General features: G+C 35.1%; 3 protein-coding genes and 1 non-coding gene across 4 annotated transcripts; 3 read left to right on the top strand and 1 right to left on the bottom strand.

Annotated features, from left to right (window-relative positions):
• Positions 1 to 133: 133 nt before the first annotated feature.
• LOC117932526 (ATPase ARSA2) lies at positions 134 to 6,771 on the top strand. Its single transcript, XM_034853800.1, has 8 exons — positions 134 to 595; positions 1,254 to 1,375; positions 2,970 to 3,120; positions 4,152 to 4,262; positions 5,144 to 5,282; positions 5,387 to 5,502; positions 5,943 to 6,113; positions 6,476 to 6,771. Exons 1-8 carry the CDS (start codon positions 338 to 340, stop codon positions 6,506 to 6,508), a joined length of 1,101 nt encoding a protein of 366 aa, XP_034709691.1. The 5' UTR covers positions 134 to 337; the 3' UTR covers positions 6,509 to 6,771.
• Positions 6,772 to 7,635: 864 nt separating this feature from the next.
• TRNAL-AAG lies at positions 7,636 to 7,716 on the top strand. The gene has a single exon. It is a non-coding gene; the product is annotated as a tRNA-Leu (tRNA).
• Positions 7,717 to 8,349: 633 nt separating this feature from the next.
• On the bottom strand, positions 8,350 to 12,776 carry LOC117931692 (ubiquitin-related modifier 1 homolog 2-like). The gene is made up of 4 exons (XM_034852699.1): positions 12,514 to 12,776; positions 9,494 to 9,569; positions 9,296 to 9,378; positions 8,350 to 8,801 (listed from the first exon to the last, which is right to left on the bottom strand). Exons 1-4 carry the CDS (start codon positions 12,534 to 12,536, stop codon positions 8,684 to 8,686), a joined length of 300 nt encoding a protein of 99 aa, XP_034708590.1. The 5' UTR covers positions 12,537 to 12,776; the 3' UTR covers positions 8,350 to 8,683.
• Positions 12,777 to 15,528: 2,752 nt separating this feature from the next.
• Positions 15,529 to 18,459, top strand: LOC117931836 (subtilisin-like protease SBT1.1). Its single transcript, XM_034852908.1, has 2 exons — positions 15,529 to 15,676; positions 15,997 to 18,459. Exon 2 carries the CDS (start codon positions 16,002 to 16,004, stop codon positions 18,306 to 18,308), a length of 2,307 nt encoding a protein of 768 aa, XP_034708799.1. The 5' UTR covers positions 15,529 to 15,676; positions 15,997 to 16,001; the 3' UTR covers positions 18,309 to 18,459.
• The last annotated feature ends 4,028 nt before the right edge of the window (positions 18,460 to 22,487 follow it).

Below are 22,487 nucleotides of genomic sequence, written 5' to 3'. Positions count from 1 at the left end.
TAATGAATTAAAACTCAATTTTCTCTTCATTTAAGTAAAATGAATATCCATGCTGATGTGGCACGGACACGACTTATGAACACGTGTTACTGTGTCAGATTTTTGACAATCCGTTCCCACGCTCTTCCCGTACGCCTAGTAGCGCACGTTAGCGCAAACCCTCGAACATTCGGCGTCGGAAAAGTATCAAATCTTATGCCCTGTTTGGCAACTCTCAAAAAGAGAAATCCGGCTTTTAGTTTACAAATTGGGAGACGGAATTCATAGTTCTTTCAGATTCTTGTTTTTTTTTTCTCTCTCTAGATTTGTGGGTTAGAGAGAGAAGCTCCGTTTGTTAATGGCTTCAGATCAAGAATTGTCAGGAACTGTGCAGAACATACTGGACCAAGAGAGTCTGAAGTGGGTCTTTGTTGGTGGTAAAGGCGGCGTTGGCAAGACTACGTGTAGTTCGATTCTGTCGATCCTTCTCTCTAGGGTTAGATCCTCTGTTTTGATAATCTCCACTGACCCCGCTCACAATCTCAGCGATGCGTTTCAGCAGCGTTTCACCAAGGCACCCACTTTGGTTAATGGGTTCTCCAATCTCTATGCAATGGTACTGTTTTCAATTCCCAATTTAATGGTTTTTGGGTTGGTGGGTTTTGTGTTTTCATGAGTTTTGAAGTTTTTGATGTGATATTTGTGGTGGATTTAGTCGTTTCTATTGAAATTTGCGGTTTATCGGGGTGAATTTGAGGAAAAGCTAGTTCATAGTTTTCTTGTTTCGTTTGGTTTTTTGGGGATGAATTAGTGCATTATTTGAGGTATTGTGTTTTAATGAATTTGGACTTTTTCTGACGTGGGTTTAGTTGTTGCTGTTGAAAATTTGGGTTTTTTGTTTGGTGAATTTGGGGAAGACGTTTGTCATGGTTTTCTTGTTTTGTTTGGTTTTTGGGGATTACTAGTTCTTTGATTTGAGAGTTCCATACCCTTCAGTTGGTTTGTGTGAAAAGTGTGTCAGATCCTGAGTGTGTGCTACATATTATCTGGGTTTTCCTTTTTCATCTAGAGAAACAATTTATAGAGGAATTATCTGTGTTTTAATTTATTTTTTTTTAGTTCTTTTAAGTTTTGGAGAAGGTGTCGTATCCAAATGATTCTCAATGGCATTGTGGTCTATTGTTTACATTCATTGCTCCCAGGTTGTTGCCTTGATTGCTTTGTGCACATATTGATTGTTATATAGCTTATACTAATAGTATGTTTCCTTTTAGGAAGTGGATCCCAGTGTAGAGAACGAAGAATTACCTGGTGATGGAATGGATAATCTTTTCTCTGAGCTGGCAAATGCAATTCCCGGAATTGATGAGGCAATGAGCTTTGCAGAAATGTTGAAGTAAGTGACATGATCCCTGATCAGATTGTATCCAATGGGGCAAATATTTGTTATATGTTTATGTTTTAAGTTGTTTGCACCTATAAAAAACAATTTTGAGTGTTTTTGGCTAACTTCAGCATCCTTGTGGATCACATTTTTTTACTTGGGATAAGTGAGCACATTGGGAGTACTCTGAAGTTTACTCTTACTTGCACTTGCAGTTAAATAAAAGATGTTCTATTTGCAATAATAATATGTAAAATAGGCTTTATGCAGACTTAGGTTTGAAAAATTATCTTTTTGCATTGGTTGTTGTTGAAGATTTCTTGTAATTGTTTTACATGTGGACATGTATAACAAAGACATATCTGGCATATCGTTAATTATTTTATCCAAAAGGTGGCATAAATGTAAAAGATATAACTTTGAAGCGTTGTTATATGATATGAAAAGTTTTAATATAAGTTGGACCAGAGTACTAGCAAATGCAACTTGCTTCTGTTGTAAGACCAGAAGTTGAAAGTTAAAATCTTCCTTCCTGTTGCCTATCACACATGCACACACACACACACACACAAAACTTGGGCTTTACAAATCCAAAAAGGGTATAACTGTAAATTGCCTTAGAATGAGAAATTCATCAAGAACACTATTTGAACCTAAAACATCATCAAATGAAAGAACCAAAGATAAGACAGCATGAGATATATCCACTGTAAATTGCCTTAGAATGAGAAATTCATCAAGAAACACTATTTGAACCTAAAACATCATCAAATGAAAGAACCAAAGATAAGACAGCATGAGATATGTCCACAAAGGGTTCAAAAAATAGGGAAGGTATGCCTCTTGCTTGCCTTGTGGCCTTTGTTGTATACTCCATGTGTACTCTGTTGCACCATTTTGCAAGTGCTTTTAATATATTCTCCTTATTTACCTATCAAAAAAAGGGGGGGAAGGTACAAACCCAGAAGATAGGATGGGTATGGAAGAGGGGCCCAAAAAAGACCTGAGAGAGAAGCCTTTAATAACTATTGTTGATATGGTGTATCATTTCTCTCCCATGTAGTTTTAGTTATAAAAAAGTTGCCAAATTTGACACTTTTTGAGGCTTTATTTCGGATTAAGTTTTTCCTAGTTGGAATTAGGTGGGATTTGGGTCATGAACATGCAATTAAATTTTATATCATCTTTACACTTATACTGTGGAGTTGATACATCAAGATGAATTGATTATCATGCATTATTTGTGAGGTGTAGGCCTCTTTTCTGCGGTGGTCTCTGCTCTGCCACCTATAAGTTCCCAAAATTTTACTAATACCTTCACTTCTTAAATCTCATAACACTTGGTAACAGAATCTGTCTCAAGAAAAGGTAAGTTACTCCTTATTAGCGTGCCCGTATTGGTGCATCCCTTGACGTATCTGATTTTTATACTGGGCTTTGTTCAATTTTGTTAGCATTTAAACACTTACAAAATCAAGTACTGGCCATGCACATGTACTTTTACTTTCTCTTATTGAATGATGAGACATGATTCTTATGTGATTAAAATTCTATTGCACTTGCCATTTATGAGTATAACTTTTTCTGTACTAACTTCTTCTTGCAGGTTGGTTCAAACAATGGATTACTCTGTGATAGTATTTGATACAGCTCCTACTGGTCATACACTTCGGTTATTGCAATTTCCATCAACATTAGAGAAGGGGCTTGCTAAAATGATGTCCTTAAAAAATAAATTTGGTGGTTTATTGAATCAGGTACACCCATAAGAATCTTCCAATTTTAGTATCTCCCAGGTTTAAGGAATTATCTGCTGTGATGTGGTCAAGCCTAGTTATTATATGGAATGGTGCATTAATGATTGAACATTGATCAATTTGTCATGTGTCTAATCCTGAGGGAAGTGAGTTGCCCAAGTTGATTCTATGACAATTTCTCCATAGCCTTCCCATATCATATAAGGTTGAGTCTGCCTCTAACTATCATGTTAACCAATTATGGATGAATATCTGGAAGAGCTTTGCTTATGTCATGATTAAAAAAAAATTCATAATGAGTCTAGTATGGGATTTGTTGCTTCTTGAAGAAAAATTCACTACTTTTGAATGTAAATGTGATCGACTGCATGGTTTCCCATTCCTGTTTCTCAAGGGTTTCATGTTAAGCCTACTATTTATTCTTCCTTGATTGCAGGCATGAATGCTATTGCAGTGTGTTGTTTATGTTTTGGTGCTTTACATTCTCAAGTATGAAGCAAGAAGCTTATTAGCATCTTGGGTTTCGCTGGAACAAATTAAAGAGCCTTTTTTTTTTGGGGGTCTTTATATAGAGTAATTCTCAATAGACTGAAGTTTGGAACCTTTGGAAAAAAACAAGGAAGAAGTTTTAAGCACAGTAGAATGTGATAGCAGCATTGCTAGACTTACAGATCTAGTAATCTGCATTTGTCCTTGCCTTATGAAATCCAACAATGCAATAATTATGAAAGAAACATTAAAGTTGAACAAATGAATATTCCTCTACTTGGTTTTTAGCATGTTTTATTTTGATAGATGGTAACTCTTAGTCAGTATTCTCAACTTTTATGGTTTTAATATTTTAGTGCATGACAAATTTCGTATGTATATGAAGTTGGTTTCATGTATTGGATTCTTGAGTTGTAAATTTTTGACCATTGAATATTTTGATTCAAGTCATCAGAATCTTCTGTATTAACTGTTGCCAATGTCCCTTCTCCTTCGATAGTACTGGTATGTTACTTATCAATTTTTTAAACTGTTCATGGCAGATGACCCGTCTCTTTGGCGTGGACGATGAATTTGGTGAGGATGCACTTCTGGGTAGGCTTGAGGGCATGAAAGATGTGATTGAACAAGTGAATAAGCAATTCAAGGACCCAGTAAGATCTCCCATCCTAAAACATTTTCCGTGGCTGGACGCTAAATCACTTCTGTAGCACAAATCCACACTGAAGTTATTCATGTAGAATTGGACCATTCACCGACACCTTAAGGATTTTTAAGACTTCCTGGGTGTGCCTGTGAACCAAAAAAAAAAGAAAAGGTAAAGAAGAAAGAAAGAAAGAAAAAACCACAGGTGATTATAATTGATAGAAGAATCTTAATATTGTAATTATATTCACCTGTCTTGTTGGTTAAGTAATATATTTCTCAATGCTAATCTCAGCAGTGATTAATTAACTTAACCTTAATTCTCATTTCTCTTTGAAGAAAAAAAGGAAAATATGATTCCAATAATTTTTGAAATGCAATATCTATGAGCTGTGCAAATATAAATTTTGTAATACAAACTTTGATGGAAAAAGGAAATGTCTTTAATAATAGAAATCAGAAAATTTGCTGTTTAAGTCAGAACTCCATAATAGCTTCCCTACTGTTTCTCTGCCAAAGAACTGTTCAGCACAAGTATGATTTTTGCTTCCTCTAGGTACCACCTCTTATGTTTTGGTGTTTAAAGATGGAGAAACATTGCTGCTGCTTTTGTGGACATCCGTTTGACAGTGCTGCCCTTTGGCTTTCTCTATCAAAACCTGGCTTAGTTAGATAGACATCTATAAAACTTATTTGATATTCAAGGCTATCATTCTTTGAAATTCCTCAAATCTCATGAGGCAGCTAAACTTTGATAAAGCACAGCTGTCAGCATTTAGTTTCCCATCAAAGTTCTTAGGGCCATGTATGCATGGAGGATCACTTTCAGGTCTTCCTTGCTCTCTATATTGATGCAGTCATTAATGCACTTGTGTTTCCCTTTTAACAGGACTTGACAACTTTTGTTTGCGTTTGCATTCCGGAGTTCCTTTCTCTCTATGAAACAGAGAGACTGGTGCAGGAACTGAATAAATTTGAGATAGATTCGCACAATGTTATCATTAACCAAGTGCTTTATGATGAAGAAGGTGCATTTACCACTTCCTTCACATTTTTATTCTCTTTTTCCCTGTCTGAATGTGCTTGCTTGAAACAAGAGCCAACTATTGCTTGGTCTTCTTTGTTATTGTAGTTGTTGAATCAAAGTTGCTTAAAGCAAGAATGCGGATGCAACAAAAGTACCTTGATCAGTTCTACTTGCTGTATGATGATTTTCACATTACCAAGCTTCCTTTGCTACCAGAAGAGGTAAACTAGGCATTGCTAAGAATGCAGAATTCTTTCTTTCTATATATATATATCTCAAGTTATATGTATAATTCAACTGGTTTGGGAATTTTCATTAGTTTGCACGTATTATGCTGAGTTTCCAAATAATTCCAGAGTGAACCAACACATTTAGTTTTCCTAATACATACCAATGATTTTCTGCACTAATTCATTCTTAAAGTTATAGTTTTTATTTCTTTTATTTTCTTTTTTTGTTTTTGTTTTGTTTTCCCTTACAAATGTTTCTACAGTTATTATTGGACTTTGCTTTTACCCTGACTTCCTTCTTTTTCTACATGATTCATTCCTACAATTTTTTGGAGTACAAACTGGTTCTAGGCCCAAACTTACTGTTGCCTGTAAATGGTTCTTTTTCAGTTTGTTATCAGCCCTTCAACTAAGTAAATGTGCATTTTTAGGTTTGCGGGGTTGAAGCTCTGAAAGCATTTTCACATAATTTCATAACACCCTATCAGCCTGTCATCGAGAAAGGCACAATGGAAGAGCTGGAGGCAAGAGTGTCAATGCTAAAGCAACAGTTGACAGATGCTGAGGTAGAGCTTGAGAGACTGAGAAAAGGAAAACAAAAGGTCTGATTATACTTTAGTAACCAGTATCATCACTTGTTTCCTTTTTTTTTTCTTTGAAATTTTTATTTCTCATTTTTGCCATGTTCACAAACGATGGGCATTCTCCCCTTTTCACTGGGCTGCCAAAAGAGGTCATTTATTTCTAAGCTGGATTTGTGGTTCGAGTAGGCATAATTTGTTCTCTTATTTTTTCTATGTGCCATTAACATCACAATAATTGAGATAGTTTGTTCTGAACATTATGTCAACCATGTGATCAGTATCACTGCATATACAGTCCATTTGAATTGCTCCAACCATGAGCTATCTTTCTCTATATTAAAAATTCAGCATTGCTTGTTTTATTTTGGAATTATGATCAGGTGGATATGACTGGGTTTGGATCTCATTTTTGAGGAGTGGACTTTGGAAACTATACAATTCAGCTAAACTGAATGGAAATGGAATCCCCCCAAAAGACACTTTTCAATGTTCTGTTGTTATCGTCTTTGATGATCAATATTTTGTAACATTTTGAGGGGCAACTTTTTCCATTGTTTTTGTTTGATGTTGAGAGGACCTGAAAAGATGGATTCTGCCATTAAAGTGCTTTTCTTGTTAACGATGGTGTATTTAGCCTCCTTGTGCCTAGAAAATATCTCAAGTTGATTTCCTGGCATACCATTTTCAGAACTTGGTTCCCTGTCTAATCGGATAATGCAGCAGGTTGGAAAGTTCTGCTGTTACTTGTTATGACATGAGGCTTTTAGCAGTTGAATATCAAGTGTCTGGTGGACTGTTTTATTGCTGTTGCTGAGTCCTGGTCTTGATAAAATGGTATGGGCCCACATATACTGCCCCTCAGCATAACCAAAAAAAGGAAAGAAAAAGGCATACATGAACTGTCCTCTCTTTCCGATGGATGCATAGAAATGATGATAAGAGGAATCTGTCAAATGGGTATAAGACTGAGAACCCCCTCCGGCCATAATGCAAGACAAAAATAAAATAAAATAAAGGGGCGATACCCGGAATGTGGAAAAGGAAGTATGGAGGAATATCCTAAAGGCATAAACCATAGCATATGCCATTTGTGTTTTGACCAATTCTGGGTTGAAAGCCATGGGGGTTTATTATAAAGCTTGAAAGGGGGAACCCTGGTGGAGCAAAAAGAGGAGGGTTTGTTGAGCTGACCGGTCTCAGGGCCTCTTTCACTTGGCAGGTGACATAGTTGTGAATGATCTGCCAAAGGAGAGTTGCCCTGTGTCTGGTTAAGTTCAATGCCATGTTCTGCATTCTGTTTCCCTATTATTAAAGAGGTATCATCATAGAATTCAAGGTTTTTTTAGCCTTTTTTTTTAAAAAAAAAAATTCTTAGCGACAAATGTGCAGTGGGACACATCTGGAGATTAAGGTTCTGGTCCGAAAGGGCGGGTTCAAATCCCACTCTCAACATAATGAAATTTGTATAGTTATTTAATATTTATTAAAATATTACTTAAATTTTATTATTTATAAAATATTGTTAAATTCATTACTCAAAGTTGAGATGGCCGAGTTGGTCTAAGGCGCCAGATTAAGGTTCTGGTCCGAAAGGGCGTGGGTTCAAATCCCACTCTCAACATCTACATTTTTGGTTTATTTGGGAAGTATTATGCATTAGCCAGACTGCCAAATTGCCAATAAAGAACAAAAATAAAATGAGATATGAGATTCATAAGAGATTTCTCTCACATTTCTTTTCTTCCAAACCCTGGATTTCATCACCTTGCATCAATTAATTATCAACGTGCAGGAAGATCTTTCATGACTTAAGACAAAAGTAAAAAATGATGGTTTTTGAGAGGTTTGGTGCTTATGTTAATTGAGGGCTTGTGTGGTGACACTTTACCCCCACTAGTACAGTGGTACGCATGGAGACATTAAACCATCTTGAGGGAGAGTGTGAGAAAACCTACTTTCACATAATAGGAGATCGCAGATAATTGTAAATATTGTCAACCTAGATTAAGCCATTTGGGGGGTGAAATAATCCCTAATATTTGAGGATTCAAATTAGGATAGAATCATTCTTGTATTATAGGAATTTAATATTCTAGATAGGGCAGAAGCTGCTCCTATTTTCCAACCTAGAATTGTGTACCTATAAACTACTAAATGTGCTATCTAGGATTGTAACACTTAGGAGAAAAGAAACATTCTGATTTCTTTAAAACTATTAGAACTATAGCTACCATAAAAATTTAAGACAATGTCATCATCTTCAATAAAATTCCCCAGAGCATTGTTAATACCTACTAAATGGGCAAAATGTCATTCAAAACACCTACAGATTCCAACCAAAAGACTGAAAATCAATGACCACTGTAATACCTACTGAAAAGTCACCCTAAGAGAGATTTTACATTCAAAATTCAATCTGATAATCAGATTATAGTTATTGTGACATTTTGGAGTAACACGCCTGCCTCATCTATGTATGAGCAAAAACATAGAGTCACTGAGACACAGAATTTAAGTATTGGAGAAATAGTCAACATTTGTCTCTAATCATGAACTTAACACAGATCATGAACACCAAAATCATGATACTATCCACCGTGCAGGGTTGAGATGAAAACAATCACATCCTTCTCTTCTAATGTAGTATCAAGCTGGCCACTCAGCTCCCAATCACAATCATTGACAAGGACCAGAACCCCAGGTCTCCTGCATGACAAAACAAATTAGCATGTAGAAACAGAATGATGATAAATTGCATTAAGTATTTGGTGTGTCTGCAGTGATTTTATTTTTTTTCCTTCTTTTGACATTTTAGCTGTCCTCCATTTGGTTCTTGGAGACCATATCCCTCTGTGTCCATGCTCCTATCCATATTCCATTATAAATCTCCATTTCTTATTAAAAAAAGGATGGAAGGAAATTTTGATTTATGATATATTTAGCGGTTTTTATGAGGCTTTAAAAGAAGAACTCATGGTTCAGTTTTTAATGGTTAGAAATGTTTCCTTTTTCCTTTTTTACTTTTTTACTTTTCATTTCTCCTCTTTTAAACATTTCAATGCATTTCAGCAGAAATTTTTTCTAGGAAAACATGATGCCAAACAGCATCAACTATACTTGTTTGTAATTCACACTTTAAAGAATACCTAAGCACCACCCTTTGAAAATTTAAGGAAATGCCAAAGTTGCTCATAACTTACACAGAATCTCCTTTCATGAACATCTCAGGCCTCTCTTTGATCAAATTGGCACGAACCCAAGAGAGCAAATCTTTCATAGTTAACTGAAAAGAATATGCAGAAAATAAGTCTTAGCAGTCTAACTGTACATTAAGGAGGGAAAAAAAAGAATAATTTTCCATGTTTTTCTTGGTATCACTTGTTAAGAATGAAGTTCACCTTCTCTTCACCAACTTGTGGATCAACATTTACACTATGGATTTTTACTGACTCACATAGAAGCTCGAGCCCACCACTGCACCAAAAAATTAATGACTTCATGTCAACAATGGAGCAATTTTTTTTAATTGCAAAGGAACTTTATCCATATAAGAACAAGGTATGGGATCAACATTCTACCAAACACAAATTCAGAAACAAAAGCTAAGTCCAGTTACAAGACTCAGAACTCCAAATTTTTGTTTTTCCAAGCCACCACGAAGGATGAGAGAATTAAAAAACAAATAAAGTTATCCAACAAATCATTTATTACTATTAGGGAATTCGATGAATAAATTGAACTACAGTTCAAGCAACTGATGATATTACCTTAAGTTTCTATAATTGACTGTCTGATATATAGAAATGCTTCCATGTGATTTGGAATCCATGGCATCATCATCAGTTCCTTAACCCAAAGGTTTAGATGTGAGCTCTCAATGTGGAAAAAGGCAGTGTATTTTGAAAGGAGGGAGACTTACTTTGATTTATAGTACTTTATCCGGTTTAACTATCTACTTTATGTTTTTGTTCACCATCCCCAATAAAATTAGATTGAAAGTCAAGAAGATTCAAAGGGGTTTCCCATGGGGAGGGGACACATTGGAGAAAAAGCTACACTTAATGTAGAGAAAAGATGAAGGAGGGGGGCTTGGCATCAGAAGTCCTTCTCTTAATAGGGCCTTGTTGGGAAAGTGGAGTTGAATATTTGCCTTTGAAGGAGATGCCTTTTTGAACCAAGTTATTTAGGAAAAATATAGAGAGGAGGTAGGTTGGAGTTCTTGCATTGTGAGAGGCGGGTGGGGATCCGGCTTGGAAAGCTATTAGAATGGGACCTTATCAAAAGTTTCTTTTAAGGTAGGGGGTGGGAGGAGAGTGAAATTTTGTATGTATAGATGATGTGGGAAAGAACCCTTACATTTGTCTTTTCCCACGTTGAATGCCTTAGTGTATAAAGCAGCATGGGTAGCAAATGTTTGGGAGGAGCAAAGGGAGGGAGCCATTGAAACCCTTGTTTTGCTAGACATTTAAATGACTGGGAGTTGGACATCATAACGTCTCTTTTCTTAAGATTGCATGGGAATTTTGTTAAGAGAGAACGATAGGTTGGTATGGGTGGACTCAAGGAATGGTGCTTTCTTGATAAAATCTTTGTACTTTGTACTAAAGTAGGGGTGCTCAATTATTTTCCTTGAAGACATTGTTTAGAACTTGTGGGTCCTAACTAAAGTGAGTTTTTTTGCCTAGGAAACTAGTTGAGGGAAGGTTTTAACTTTGGAACAACTTCAGAGGAGGGATTGGTCCTTGGCAAATAGATATCACCTTTGCGAAAGCAGAGTTTAACGATCATATCCTTCTTCACTGCCCTAAAGCTAGGGAGCTATGGCACTTGATTTTTGCTTTATTTGGCGTCACTTGGGTTCTAACTTTGTTTGTTAAGGAGACCTTGTTAAGTTGGCATGACTACTTTGTGGGAAGAAAGCGAAAAAAGGTTTGGAGAACTACCTCATTGTGTATTTTTTGGACTTTGTGGAAAGAGAGAAATTGAAGAGCATTTGGAAATGTAGAACAATCGACTCATTCTTTGAAAAGTTTGTTTGTTTGTTTTTTTTTTTTTTTTGATAAGTAAAGAAAAGTTGTATATAAAGAAAAAAGGGGACACCAAAAACAGTTCATTTGTGATTAATATGTTTTCATGGGTTAAGATGTACATTGCCGAAGGCAAATTGTCTTTATTTGAGTTCATAGATTGGATGGGGTCTAATTAAGGGAGGGACAGTTTTTTGTATTTTTCAATTGTTGTGCTAGGCCTTTTGTTTACCCTTGTATACAACCTATGTACCATGGCATATAGGGCTTTTCAATAAGATTTTTTTCATCTAGCTTACTTATCCAAAGAAGAAGAAAAAAAAAAAAGAATGGCCCTCACTCTTTATTCTACATGTACTCGCCCATCAAGAGCTATATTTTCCCAAATCCTACATTTGATTCTTAGAAAATTTGAAAAAAAATGCAATGGAAAGACAATAGTGAGAAAAATTAAAAGAAAAAAAAAAGTGAAGAAAAATAAAAAATAGATTTAAAAGTCAATAAATGATTTTTACATGCTTTTCCAATCGCATTATACCTATTTTCTTGTCCTACATAAAGATTAGAAAATGCATAAGTTTTAAATTAATTTTAATTATATTTTATTTTCTTTCATATTTCTCATGGTGAACCAAACATGAGAAAATCATTTTCTTCGGTGTTCTTTTGTTTTTCTTAGTACTTTCCAAGAACCAAATATAGCAAAAGAGTATAGTAAAGTAATCTCAACCAAGGATATGACACCTTTCTAGTTACTACAACCAAAAAGTTAAACTTCATAGAAACCGATAATATATGGCACACTATAAAACCATTGCCATAAATGCTCTTCTCTGTCTTTTGAACACATGAACAAATACAAGCCTATCTATCTTATGATAAAGATGTGAACCGTCTTCACCAAACAGTACTCCACCTTTCAAAAACCATGCACTTATCTCACAACCCCTACAGCTCTCTCTTTTCCGTGGTCTAGGGTTTCTCACACCAATCAAACTTGCAGCTACACTGTTCCTATCCTTCCAATTCAAGACAAAATGCCCAAAACCCGCCCCTTAACGACACCCAATTTCCTTAGTTGCAGAGATAAGAATTTGAATTAAAATATGTACAACATTTTCTTAATTACCAATCAAACTGTGAGAATTCAGATCTTTTACAATCGATTAAGAAATTGTTCTATATATGATCCAACAAACATAATTAACAGTCTACTAAACAGAAACAATTAGTGAAATATCATCAAAATCAAACAGAAAAAATGCAGGAAAAAAAAAAAAACTTGTAAACCGACAAATTTCGGAATTCCGATTTCTTAACGACCAAATAAAGCAGTAGAAGACGAGACACGACCGATTAGCAAAGAGAAATAAACGAAAAATAATAATTACCCGAACTCAAGAGTCAGTTGCATCTCCAAAAAGAAAATTCCGAACCGAAGACGAGAGAAAATTTCTAAACCCTAGGTAGAAAGCAAAAGCAGAAACAGAGATGGGCTTTTCGGTCCAACCAAAGCCCTAAGTGGTTAATGGGTCTGGAGTGGCGGCAAGAATTTGAGCCCTACCTACCATGTTGCTTAAATCCTAAGCATATTATACCTCAACGTTTAGTTTTGCTAACTGTGGATAATTTTAAATTTTAGAATTAAGATAATGAAATTAATTTATTCTCTCAACTTATCGCTTATAAATTTTGTTTTCTCTTTCAAGACGATTGAGTAGGATAGAAGGTGAGACACAAGGTAGAAACATAAGAAGGCTTGAGGGAGGAGTATTGAAGCGACTAAACTAGTAGTCCATCTATAATTGGAGATGGAAAGAGCATTTTGAAGGGACCTTTAGAGATGGACTCTTAGGGGTCTCCAAATGGTGATGGGTCCCTAAGTGGTAACATGCCTCTTTCTATTAATCATGTTGAAATTGGTTTGATACATACATAATATATCTTGCTACCAACTCCGTCTATTAAACCAAGACCCTCAATATATTTTAAGAACTCCATGATGGGAGGGTCAAGTCATTTATCAAGGTGTATCGGTTCGATGTAGGACCTCCTTAATTTTGCTTCTTACTCGAATAGATGTAATAATATTAGTGTTCTAAGTTTTGAATAAAATGGTTTTGAGGGAATTTTGAGACTAAATGGAAGATCATGGGATGATATAGACTTAAGCAAGGTACCCCCACCATTCATAAAATGAGAGGCAAGCATGCCAACACCATCTATACAAAAGGTGAGGTTAATATCATCTCATGAGGGAATAAATCAATACCTACTTTGTAAGAGAAATTAGGCTAATATCACCTTGTGTGGTGAATGGAGTAACTGAGAGAAGAGTGAGGTGGGGAAGGATATATATATAGAAGTATAAGATTGAATCCCATTGATTAATGAGGCTCAATATATATATATATATATATAGAAGTATAAGATTGAATCCCATTGATTAATGAGGCTCAACTAGTGTGAGGCCTCTATATACCCATATCAATGAGCTCTTATACCAATATCCTTATGCTATTGCTTGGCCACATGACATTAGATGACAATGGGTCCCTCAGTGGCAACATGCCTCCTCTTCTTAATCTAGTTGGAAGATTCGAAGCATGCATAATTTATCCTACTTGGACAAGCTGCTAATTCTATATACTAAACCAAAGCCTTTAGCATGTCCTAAGAACTCAATGTTAGAGAGTCAAGCCCACCCCACCAAGGTGCATTGAGCCTTATTTTTTGACTTAGGTAGGTATAATAACATTTGCTACACCATAAGGAGGACAATTTTGAGGGAGTATAGAGGCCAAGTGGAGAGGCCATAAGATGATACAAACTTGAGCAAGACGCTCCATGCCTTTCATGAAATTAGAAGGGTGTGAGTCAAGATCATCGATAAAAAAGGTAAAATACACCAATCTTGCATGAGGGATCATGTTGACATCACCTTATGGTGGTCTAGGTTGGTTGACCTTATGACACCACCTCCACAAGTTTAAAAGGCTCAATCATTATCTCCTCATGCAAGGAAATAGTGATATCTCACTAAGTATCTTCCTAATTCGAAGCTAATGGTACACTTCCTCGGCATCCATCATAGGTAGACAGACATTTACTATGATGGGATCAACACCTATGCCAAGAGTGTTTTCTAATCTTTCATAAAGTGTGTTAGTGCATGTATTAGTGACATAAGATGTGTAATTGAGTGATTGGAGAGTCCTCTTATATACATGATGGCACATTGTTGGTGATCCAACACATTGCATTGAAACATACAGTGGGAGTATGGAGATCCACATGGAGTAGTGAGTGAAATTGGACATTAAAAAAAGATTTGATTTTATTTCTAATTATTCAATGGTATGTGATAACTTTAATCAACTCTCTAATTATACTTTCAAATGATTGACAAACCTAATGTCAAAGATTCCAAATCATACAAAAATGCCCAATGCTTAAAATCCTAATTTAGGGTATTTACCTTATGGCTTTAAAATATATATCAAAATGAAACAACATATTCTAAAAAAAATATTCAAAAAGCACAAATGAAATTATTTCTAAATTTACAACACTTTATGCCACATGAATTTCTTCAGCATATAAGCTACTTATATGAAAGTCAATAAATGCAAAACTGAGTATGCCCATTTTGGACTTACCTACATCAAAGGTACCCCATAAATGCTTCTTTAGTACCCTTACTGCGACAAGACCTCAGTTGAGAGCACAGCAAAATCTGGAGAAGTGCTTTCTTCTTTAGTAGTTTCTCCAAAAAAATGATTAGGAGGAAAATTTCCAATTCCATTGTGGCTTGTTCCAATTAAAGGCGCCACACAAAATGCCCATTAAGAACTACGTACAAATGTGGCAGGCACACAAATGGTAACACAATATTGAAAATGTGGATGGATAAGGTGTTCCTTTTCTATCATTATCCCCATAAACATGATTGGAAAAAAAAAAAATTCTATTCTTTTCTAGCTTTTTCTAGTCATGCTGCCGTGTCATGACTCATGTTAAAGAGTATTTGAGTGGTCCTTAAAAGAAGCAAACTTGGATTTCATCACTCAAATGAAAGACTCCTAAAATTTAATTGCTTCTTTTAATGATAATTAATAACTTGTCCACCAAGACAACAAGTAATTATCCGTCTCCACTCAACTAGATGAAACTAATTAAATATACCCTTAAAAGATTAATAAGTAATAGTATTCTAATCTCTCATTCTCATGTTCATAGGCAGCTGTTTTTCATGTCCCTTTATCCAAACAAGGCGTGCTGTAGTGGGGTGGAATTTGATTTGATTAATTTTAAGGTAGTGAGCACAAAAGGGCTCTTATTTCTTTGCCTATTTAACCACTCTTCAACTTTGGTCATTCCTCACTCTTTTGGGTTGAGTAAAAAACAGGTGATTTTACACAAGAAGCCGTTAGTTGTGTGCTTGTGTGTGTGTTTGATGGGGTCTTAGGTCCATTTCTTCTTGGTGCTGATGTCCTTTGAACATCTAAAGCCCAGGGCCTCGTCTTAGGAGGAAAGATCCCTTTGTATCATTGTGTAAGTGATGAGTATCTCCGAGTGCCCTTGGATGTTACTGGGAGATCAATCTATGGCAACTAGAAGAGATCAGACAAACCAAAGCTTTGCCCGCCTAACTGTTGGAATGTTTGGAAGCAGCTTCCAAATAGTTTTGATTATGATTTCTTACTCTTCACCAATTGTCTGATCTACATATATGTAGTTTGGAGTACAGTTAGTTTAATATGATATTGAAGTTCTGGTTCTCGAATTTCTACATGTTATCCCCCCTTCTCTGCATACGAGTTGTATGACATAAATGTTTGTATTAATATATATTCTTCTTTTTCAAACTGCAGACACCATGATGTTTAGAACATCACTTCTATTGCTGGCTTTCATGGCTGCTGCAACTTCAATTGCTTCGACAGACAGACAAACATATGTAGTTCACATGGACAAGACCAGGATCACATCTTTAGACGGTATTCTTGGTGATTCCAGAAAATGGTATGAAGCAGTTATGGATTCCATCAATGAACTCTCAATTCAAGGAGGAGGCGAAGAAGAAACATCACCTCCCGAGCTCCTTTACACCTATGAAACTGCCATCACTGGCTTTGCTGCAAAGCTCTCCATCAAGCAGTTGCAGGCCTTGAACAAAGTTGAGGGGTTTCTCTCAGCTGTTCCTGATGAATTACTAGGTCTCCACACCACACGCTCACCTCAGTTTCTTGGCCTGCATACTGGGAAAGGACTATGGAATGCTCACAACCTGGCCACTGATGTGATAATTGGCATTGTTGATACTGGAATCTGGCCTGAACATGTTAGTTTTCAAGATAGGGGCATGTCACCGGTGCCCTCTCATTGGAAAGGAACTTGTGAGGAAGGCACAAAGTTCACACATTCCAATTGCAACAAGAAGCTTATTGGCGCTAGAGTCTTTTTCAAAGGGTACGAAGCCATTAGAGGGAGAATCAATGAATTGGTGGATTTCAAATCCGCTAGGGACTCACTGGGCCATGGAACACACACTGCATCAACTGCAGCTGGTAATGTGATCCCTGGAGCAAGCCTTTTCGGTAGGGGCAAGGGCTTTGCAAGGGGAATGAGATATACATCAAGAATTGCTGCATATAAAGCTTGTTATGCTGGTGGCTGTGCAAACTCTGATATATTAGCAGCAATAGACCAGGCTGTTTCCGATGGGGTTGATGTGTTGTCACTGTCCGTGGGAGATGCCTCAAAGCCTTACCATATTGACAGTATCGCTATAGCTTCCTTTGGGGCAGTCCAAAATGGTATTTTCGTTTCTTGTTCTGCGGGAAATTCAGGGCCTTCTAGTTCAACTGTTGCCAATTCCGCACCTTGGATCATGACAGTTGCTGCAAGCTCCCTCGATAGAAGCTTCCCTACTATAGTTAAGCTTGGCAACGGAGAAACTTTTCATGGGGCATCGTTGTACTCTGGGAAAGCAACTAAGCAACTATTGCTTGCTTATGGAGAAACTGCAGGTCGTGTTGGAGTTGATTATTGCATTGGTGGCACGCTCTCTCCCAATCTCGTAAAAGGGAAGATTGTTGTATGCAAACGAGGCGTGAATAGCCGAGTTGTAAAGGGGGAACAAGTGAAAATGGCAGGTGGTGCTGGAATGATACTGCTGAACACTGAAGCTCAAGGGGAGGAGCTTGTTGCTGATCCCCACGTTTTACCGGCCATTTCTTTAGGGGCTTCAGCAGGTAAATCCATAATAAACTATATGAATTCTGGGAATTCTACTGCTTCTATTGTATTCCGTGGGACTGCATATGGGAATCCTGCGCCTGTAATGGCAGCATTCTCTTCAAGAGGCCCTGCTTCAGAAGGGCCTTATGTGATCAAGCCCGATGTGACTGCTCCAGGCGTGAACATACTGGCTGCATGGCCACCAACTGTAAGCCCTACCGGGCTCAAAAGCGATAACAGAAGTGTACTATTTGATGTACTCTCCGGGACATCAATGTCTTGCCCTCATGTTAGTGGCCTAGCCGCGCTTCTTAAATCAGTTCACAAAGATTGGTCACCCGCCGCCATCAAGTCAGCCCTGATGACAACTGCTTATACTCTAGACAACAAGAGAAATCCAATTTCAGATTTTGGTTCTGGTGGCTCATCAGCAACCCCTTTTGCATATGGTTCAGGCCATGTGAATCCAGAGAAAGCCTCCAATCCAGGGCTAATTTATGACATTACAACTGAGGACTACCTCAACTACTTGTGTAGCCTTAACTACACCTCTTCTCAGATAGCTCGAGTGTCAAGAAGGATCAGTTTCACTTGCCCAAATCACACACTTCATCTTCAACCTGGAGACTTGAACTATCCTTCATTTGCAGTACTTTTCAATGGCAATGCCCAAAAAAACCGTGCCACATACAAAAGAAGTGTAACAAATGTTGGGTACCCTACTACTACCTATGTGGCACAGGTGCAGGAACCTGAAGGAGTATCAGTCATGGTTAAGCCTAATGTTTTAAAGTTTAAAGAACTCAATCAGAAACTGAGTTACAAGGTGAGTTTCGTTGCATCGCGAAAAACATCAACTTCTTCTAGTTGGTCTTTTGGATCTCTAGTTTGGGTGTCTAGGAAATATAGAGTTAGAAGTCCCATTGCAGTAACTTGGCAGTAGCTTGAAGACTAAAGAACGGTCCGGCTGTTCCATTTAAGAGCATATATAAAATATCATCCTTTATATTTTCTGCAAATTAAAAAATTAAATTTCTCCCCTGTGCACATTGAGGATCATTGTCATATGTCATCATGATCAATGGTTTCATCAGCGCTACCATTTGCCATTTTGGGGGATATAGTAAGAAAAAATTTCATCCTTCTCCATCATCATCAATGCTTTGTCAACTGATATTCATTCTACATTTTTGAAAATGGTAATGCCATCCACAATTGAAACCAATTTATCAAATGGATAAGTAGTTTTTTCATTTGATATTATCTACTTAAATCTACGTACTGCATCATCAATTTAATTTTAATTGATTGGATCTCAAATGCATTACATTATTTGCCATCTTTTGCTTTTGGACATTTCTACACTTTAGTTTCCTCAGCTGAAGATTGAACAATTACTTTAATCTTCTCCAATCTCTAATGGATAGTTTTCAATGAGGTGCTTAAAAAAAAAAATTTGCCAATGAGAATGAATTTGCTTAATGTTCTCATTATTTCATAGAAGACCCCTTCAAGGAGAGTTCAACAAAGCCAAGCTCTGGGGGTTTATCTTTTTAAGAATAAGCCTTGTCCAAGAAAGGTCTTTCCGTGTATATATATAAGGGTCTCCAAAAAGCCCATGGCCCGGCCCAGGCCCGAGCCCATTTCTGGATGGGCCGGGCCACATGTCCCAATTTAGGCCCGGGCTGGCCCGCCACTTAAAAAAAATTTATATATAAAAAAAAATATTCAAAAAATAGAAAATGCTACATTAATAAAAATATTCATTGCTAACTATTTTATTCATTGAATGTATACATTACATTTGAAAATGTAGGAAAAGTTTACATCACTACAAAATAAGTACATCCTAACCAGGGAAGAAAATATCGCGATATTTCGGCGATATATCGTGTATCGAAGGGTTTCGACACGATATTTCATGGAGAAATATCGGTCCGGCGATATTTCGGGATTTATCGCGAGAAATCGGCGACTTTTCACGATATATCGCGTGGTCAACGCGGGTCAACGAAAGTCAACCCGCGCTACAGTGCCTCCACCCATTTCTTTCCTTGCTGCCGAGAGGATTTGAACCCCAAACCAAAAGGTTTGGGGTTCACTCACATACCACCTGGGCTAATTGCCCTTTGTTAAATAATATGCAACCCATATATATATACTCAAACTCATTATATAAAGAAAATATAAGAATATTTTAAAGAGCAAATTAATTATAATTATTTTGTAATTAAATGCAGAGTCTTTTAATTAATTACCAAAAATATAAAAATTATATAATTTTCTTCATAATGTTTTTAATATCATTAATAATTAATTAAATATTAAAAAATTATATATATATCATTATTTATTTTATATTGTTTAATACAATTGAATTAAATGGATCATATTTTAATACTAATATATATTTTAAAATTAGACATATTATAATCAAATATCATAATATTAGGTATAATTTAATAATAAATGTATACTTATAAAATTCATATTTTTATCGATGCATACGATATTATTATCAAATATGATAAATCATGTTATACATATATCAAAATTTTCAATAAAATAACTTTAAAATGTCTATTATACTTCTAATTATATTATTATGAGGTTTTTCTTGCATTTCCATGAGTTTTTAACAATTTTAAGCCTACCGATAATATCCACCGATATATCTCCGATATATCCGATATATCCGTAAAATCGAATTACCGATATATCCGTGATTACCGATATTTTCATCCTTGATCCTAACTAGGTTGACACCTACTTATTTGTCAATCATTTGTACTTTTCAACTACAAAAAATAAAAATAAAAATATGACATACATTTAGTAAAATATTTTAATCATTATCTTTTGGCTGTGATGACGAACTATGGCAAATCCATGAAGATCTTGATGATTTTAGTTTTTCCATATCGGCAAACATATTTTCTTCTTGAATATAATCAAATATCTTTTTATCTGCTATTGTCCAGTCTTTCACACATATATTTGCTTCAATAGAATACGGCGCTAAGCTGCATCGTTTATCACTAACTACTCTTCCACCTGCACTAAAAGCAGCTTCTGATGCAACTGTACTCACAAGAACTGTTAGTACATCACGAGCAATGATAGAACAGAATATTTGTGTTGTTGTGATTTCCACCATATTAAAATATAAAAATCTTCATCATCTTCAAATGAAATTAAATCAGTATTAAGATATCTATCTAAATCAGTTGTGTTGTTTGGAGAACTATTTGTTGCCTTCTTTCGACTTTTCAACATTTCTAAAGCTCCTTTATAAAAAGATGAAGAGCTTGTAGATGTAGGTGGTAATTTAATAGAACTAATATCATCACCATATTTTTCTTTATAATAGTTATATAAATTATATAATAATGAATTTATTTCATTTTTAATTTCTTCAATTTTTATTTGGTCATTAAAATAAATAATTGTTAATCATTCATCAAAAGCTTCAAATTTCAATCTAGGTCCACAATTAAACCAAGATAAAAAATTAAAGGTATCTCTCCCCAATATTTTCTAAATTTTTCTATCATTGCAAATGTTGCATCATTAAATATATCCAAATTTAAATATTTTTGAAGTACGATAAAAATATTAGTTATTTGCATGACAACTCGGTTTGAAGATGGATAATATACACCACAAATTTTTTTTGTTGAAATATCAAATACTTCAAAAAGATCTCTTAAAAGATCTGCAATATGTCAATCATAATCATTTAATACATCAATATCTGCTTCACAATCATTACTAATTAATTGTATTTCATATAGTTCTACTACTTTTCTATATTTTATAATAGTTTGTAAAAGTTTATAAGTGGAATTCCATCTAGTGGGCATATCCAAATTTATATTTCTTTTTTTTCATATTTAACATTTTGCAACAATAAAAAAATAATTCATGTTTTGCTTGAGAACTATTAAGACCCGCAGCAATGCCTCTAATTTTTTATAATGTATCATCAACGTGTTTTAATCCATTTTTTACAATTAAATTTAAAATATGTGCACAACAACGCACATGAAATATTTTACATTGATCTTCTTTTATTTGCCAATATCGTTTTAATCTATATACTGTTGCATTATTATTAGAAGCATTATCTAATGTTATTGTAAATATTTTATCACGAATGCCAAAATCTATAATTTCATCATTTATTAAAGATGCTATATTTTTACCATTATGTGGAGCATTTATTATTTTAAATGAAATAATTCTTTTATTTAATTTCCATTCATTATCAATATAATGAGCAGTTATACATAAAAAAAAACCACTGTGAGTTAAAGATGTCCAAATATAAGATGTTAAACAAATTCTTCCTTCAAAATTTGCAAAAAAAAATTTAAAATTTTCTTTTTGTGTTTCAAAATTTTTTATAAGACTTCTTTTAACTGTATTTCCAAAGCAACCTTGAAACTGAAGATTAACAGCTCGTTGCATTGTTCCCGTATAATCATGAGTTTCCATGAAATTGAAAGGTTGTTATGCTCTTATTATATAACCAATCATTTCTTCACGACAATAAGATTCATCATAAGAAAATACTTTTAAATTTCCACTTTCATCTTTACCTAATTGCATATAATTTCTAATATCTACATTATTTTTAGTTTTACAATTTTCATGATGCCTTTTTAAATGACTTGTACTTGCATTTGAGCCACCACTAAGAAGTTTGTTACAAATTTTACATTTTGCTTTTATTTCTCTTTTATTATTTTCTAAATTTATTTCTATTCTATCAAAAAAATTCCATATATTTAAAGTAAATTTTTTGCTATCACATGCATTAGATGAAGAACAATAACCACTTGCCATAATTATAATTATTGATAAAATATTATGCTAAAAATAATAAATGTAAAATTAAAATGTAACAAATAAATAAAAGAAAATGTGAAGTATGTTACTAAATTGGAGAACCAAAGCAGAAATTCCTTCAAATTCGAACTCTTTGAGCCACCAATGCTTGTTTTTCACCACCAATAATATTGAATAATTTGAGACAAAATACAATAATTGGAAATATTGTGAAATGGGAGAGAGCTTGAGAGTTGAGAGAATAGAATAAATTGAGGGTATTTAATATTTA

The sequence above is a fragment of the Vitis riparia genome, chromosome 15 (genome assembly GCF_004353265.1).
Source record: "Vitis riparia cultivar Riparia Gloire de Montpellier isolate 1030 chromosome 15, EGFV_Vit.rip_1.0, whole genome shotgun sequence".
In the NCBI taxonomy this organism is placed as follows: Eukaryota; Viridiplantae; Streptophyta; class Magnoliopsida; order Vitales; family Vitaceae; genus Vitis; species Vitis riparia.
Note: the sequence above shows the minus strand (reverse complement) of the source record. Positions and strands in the feature narration are given on the sequence as shown.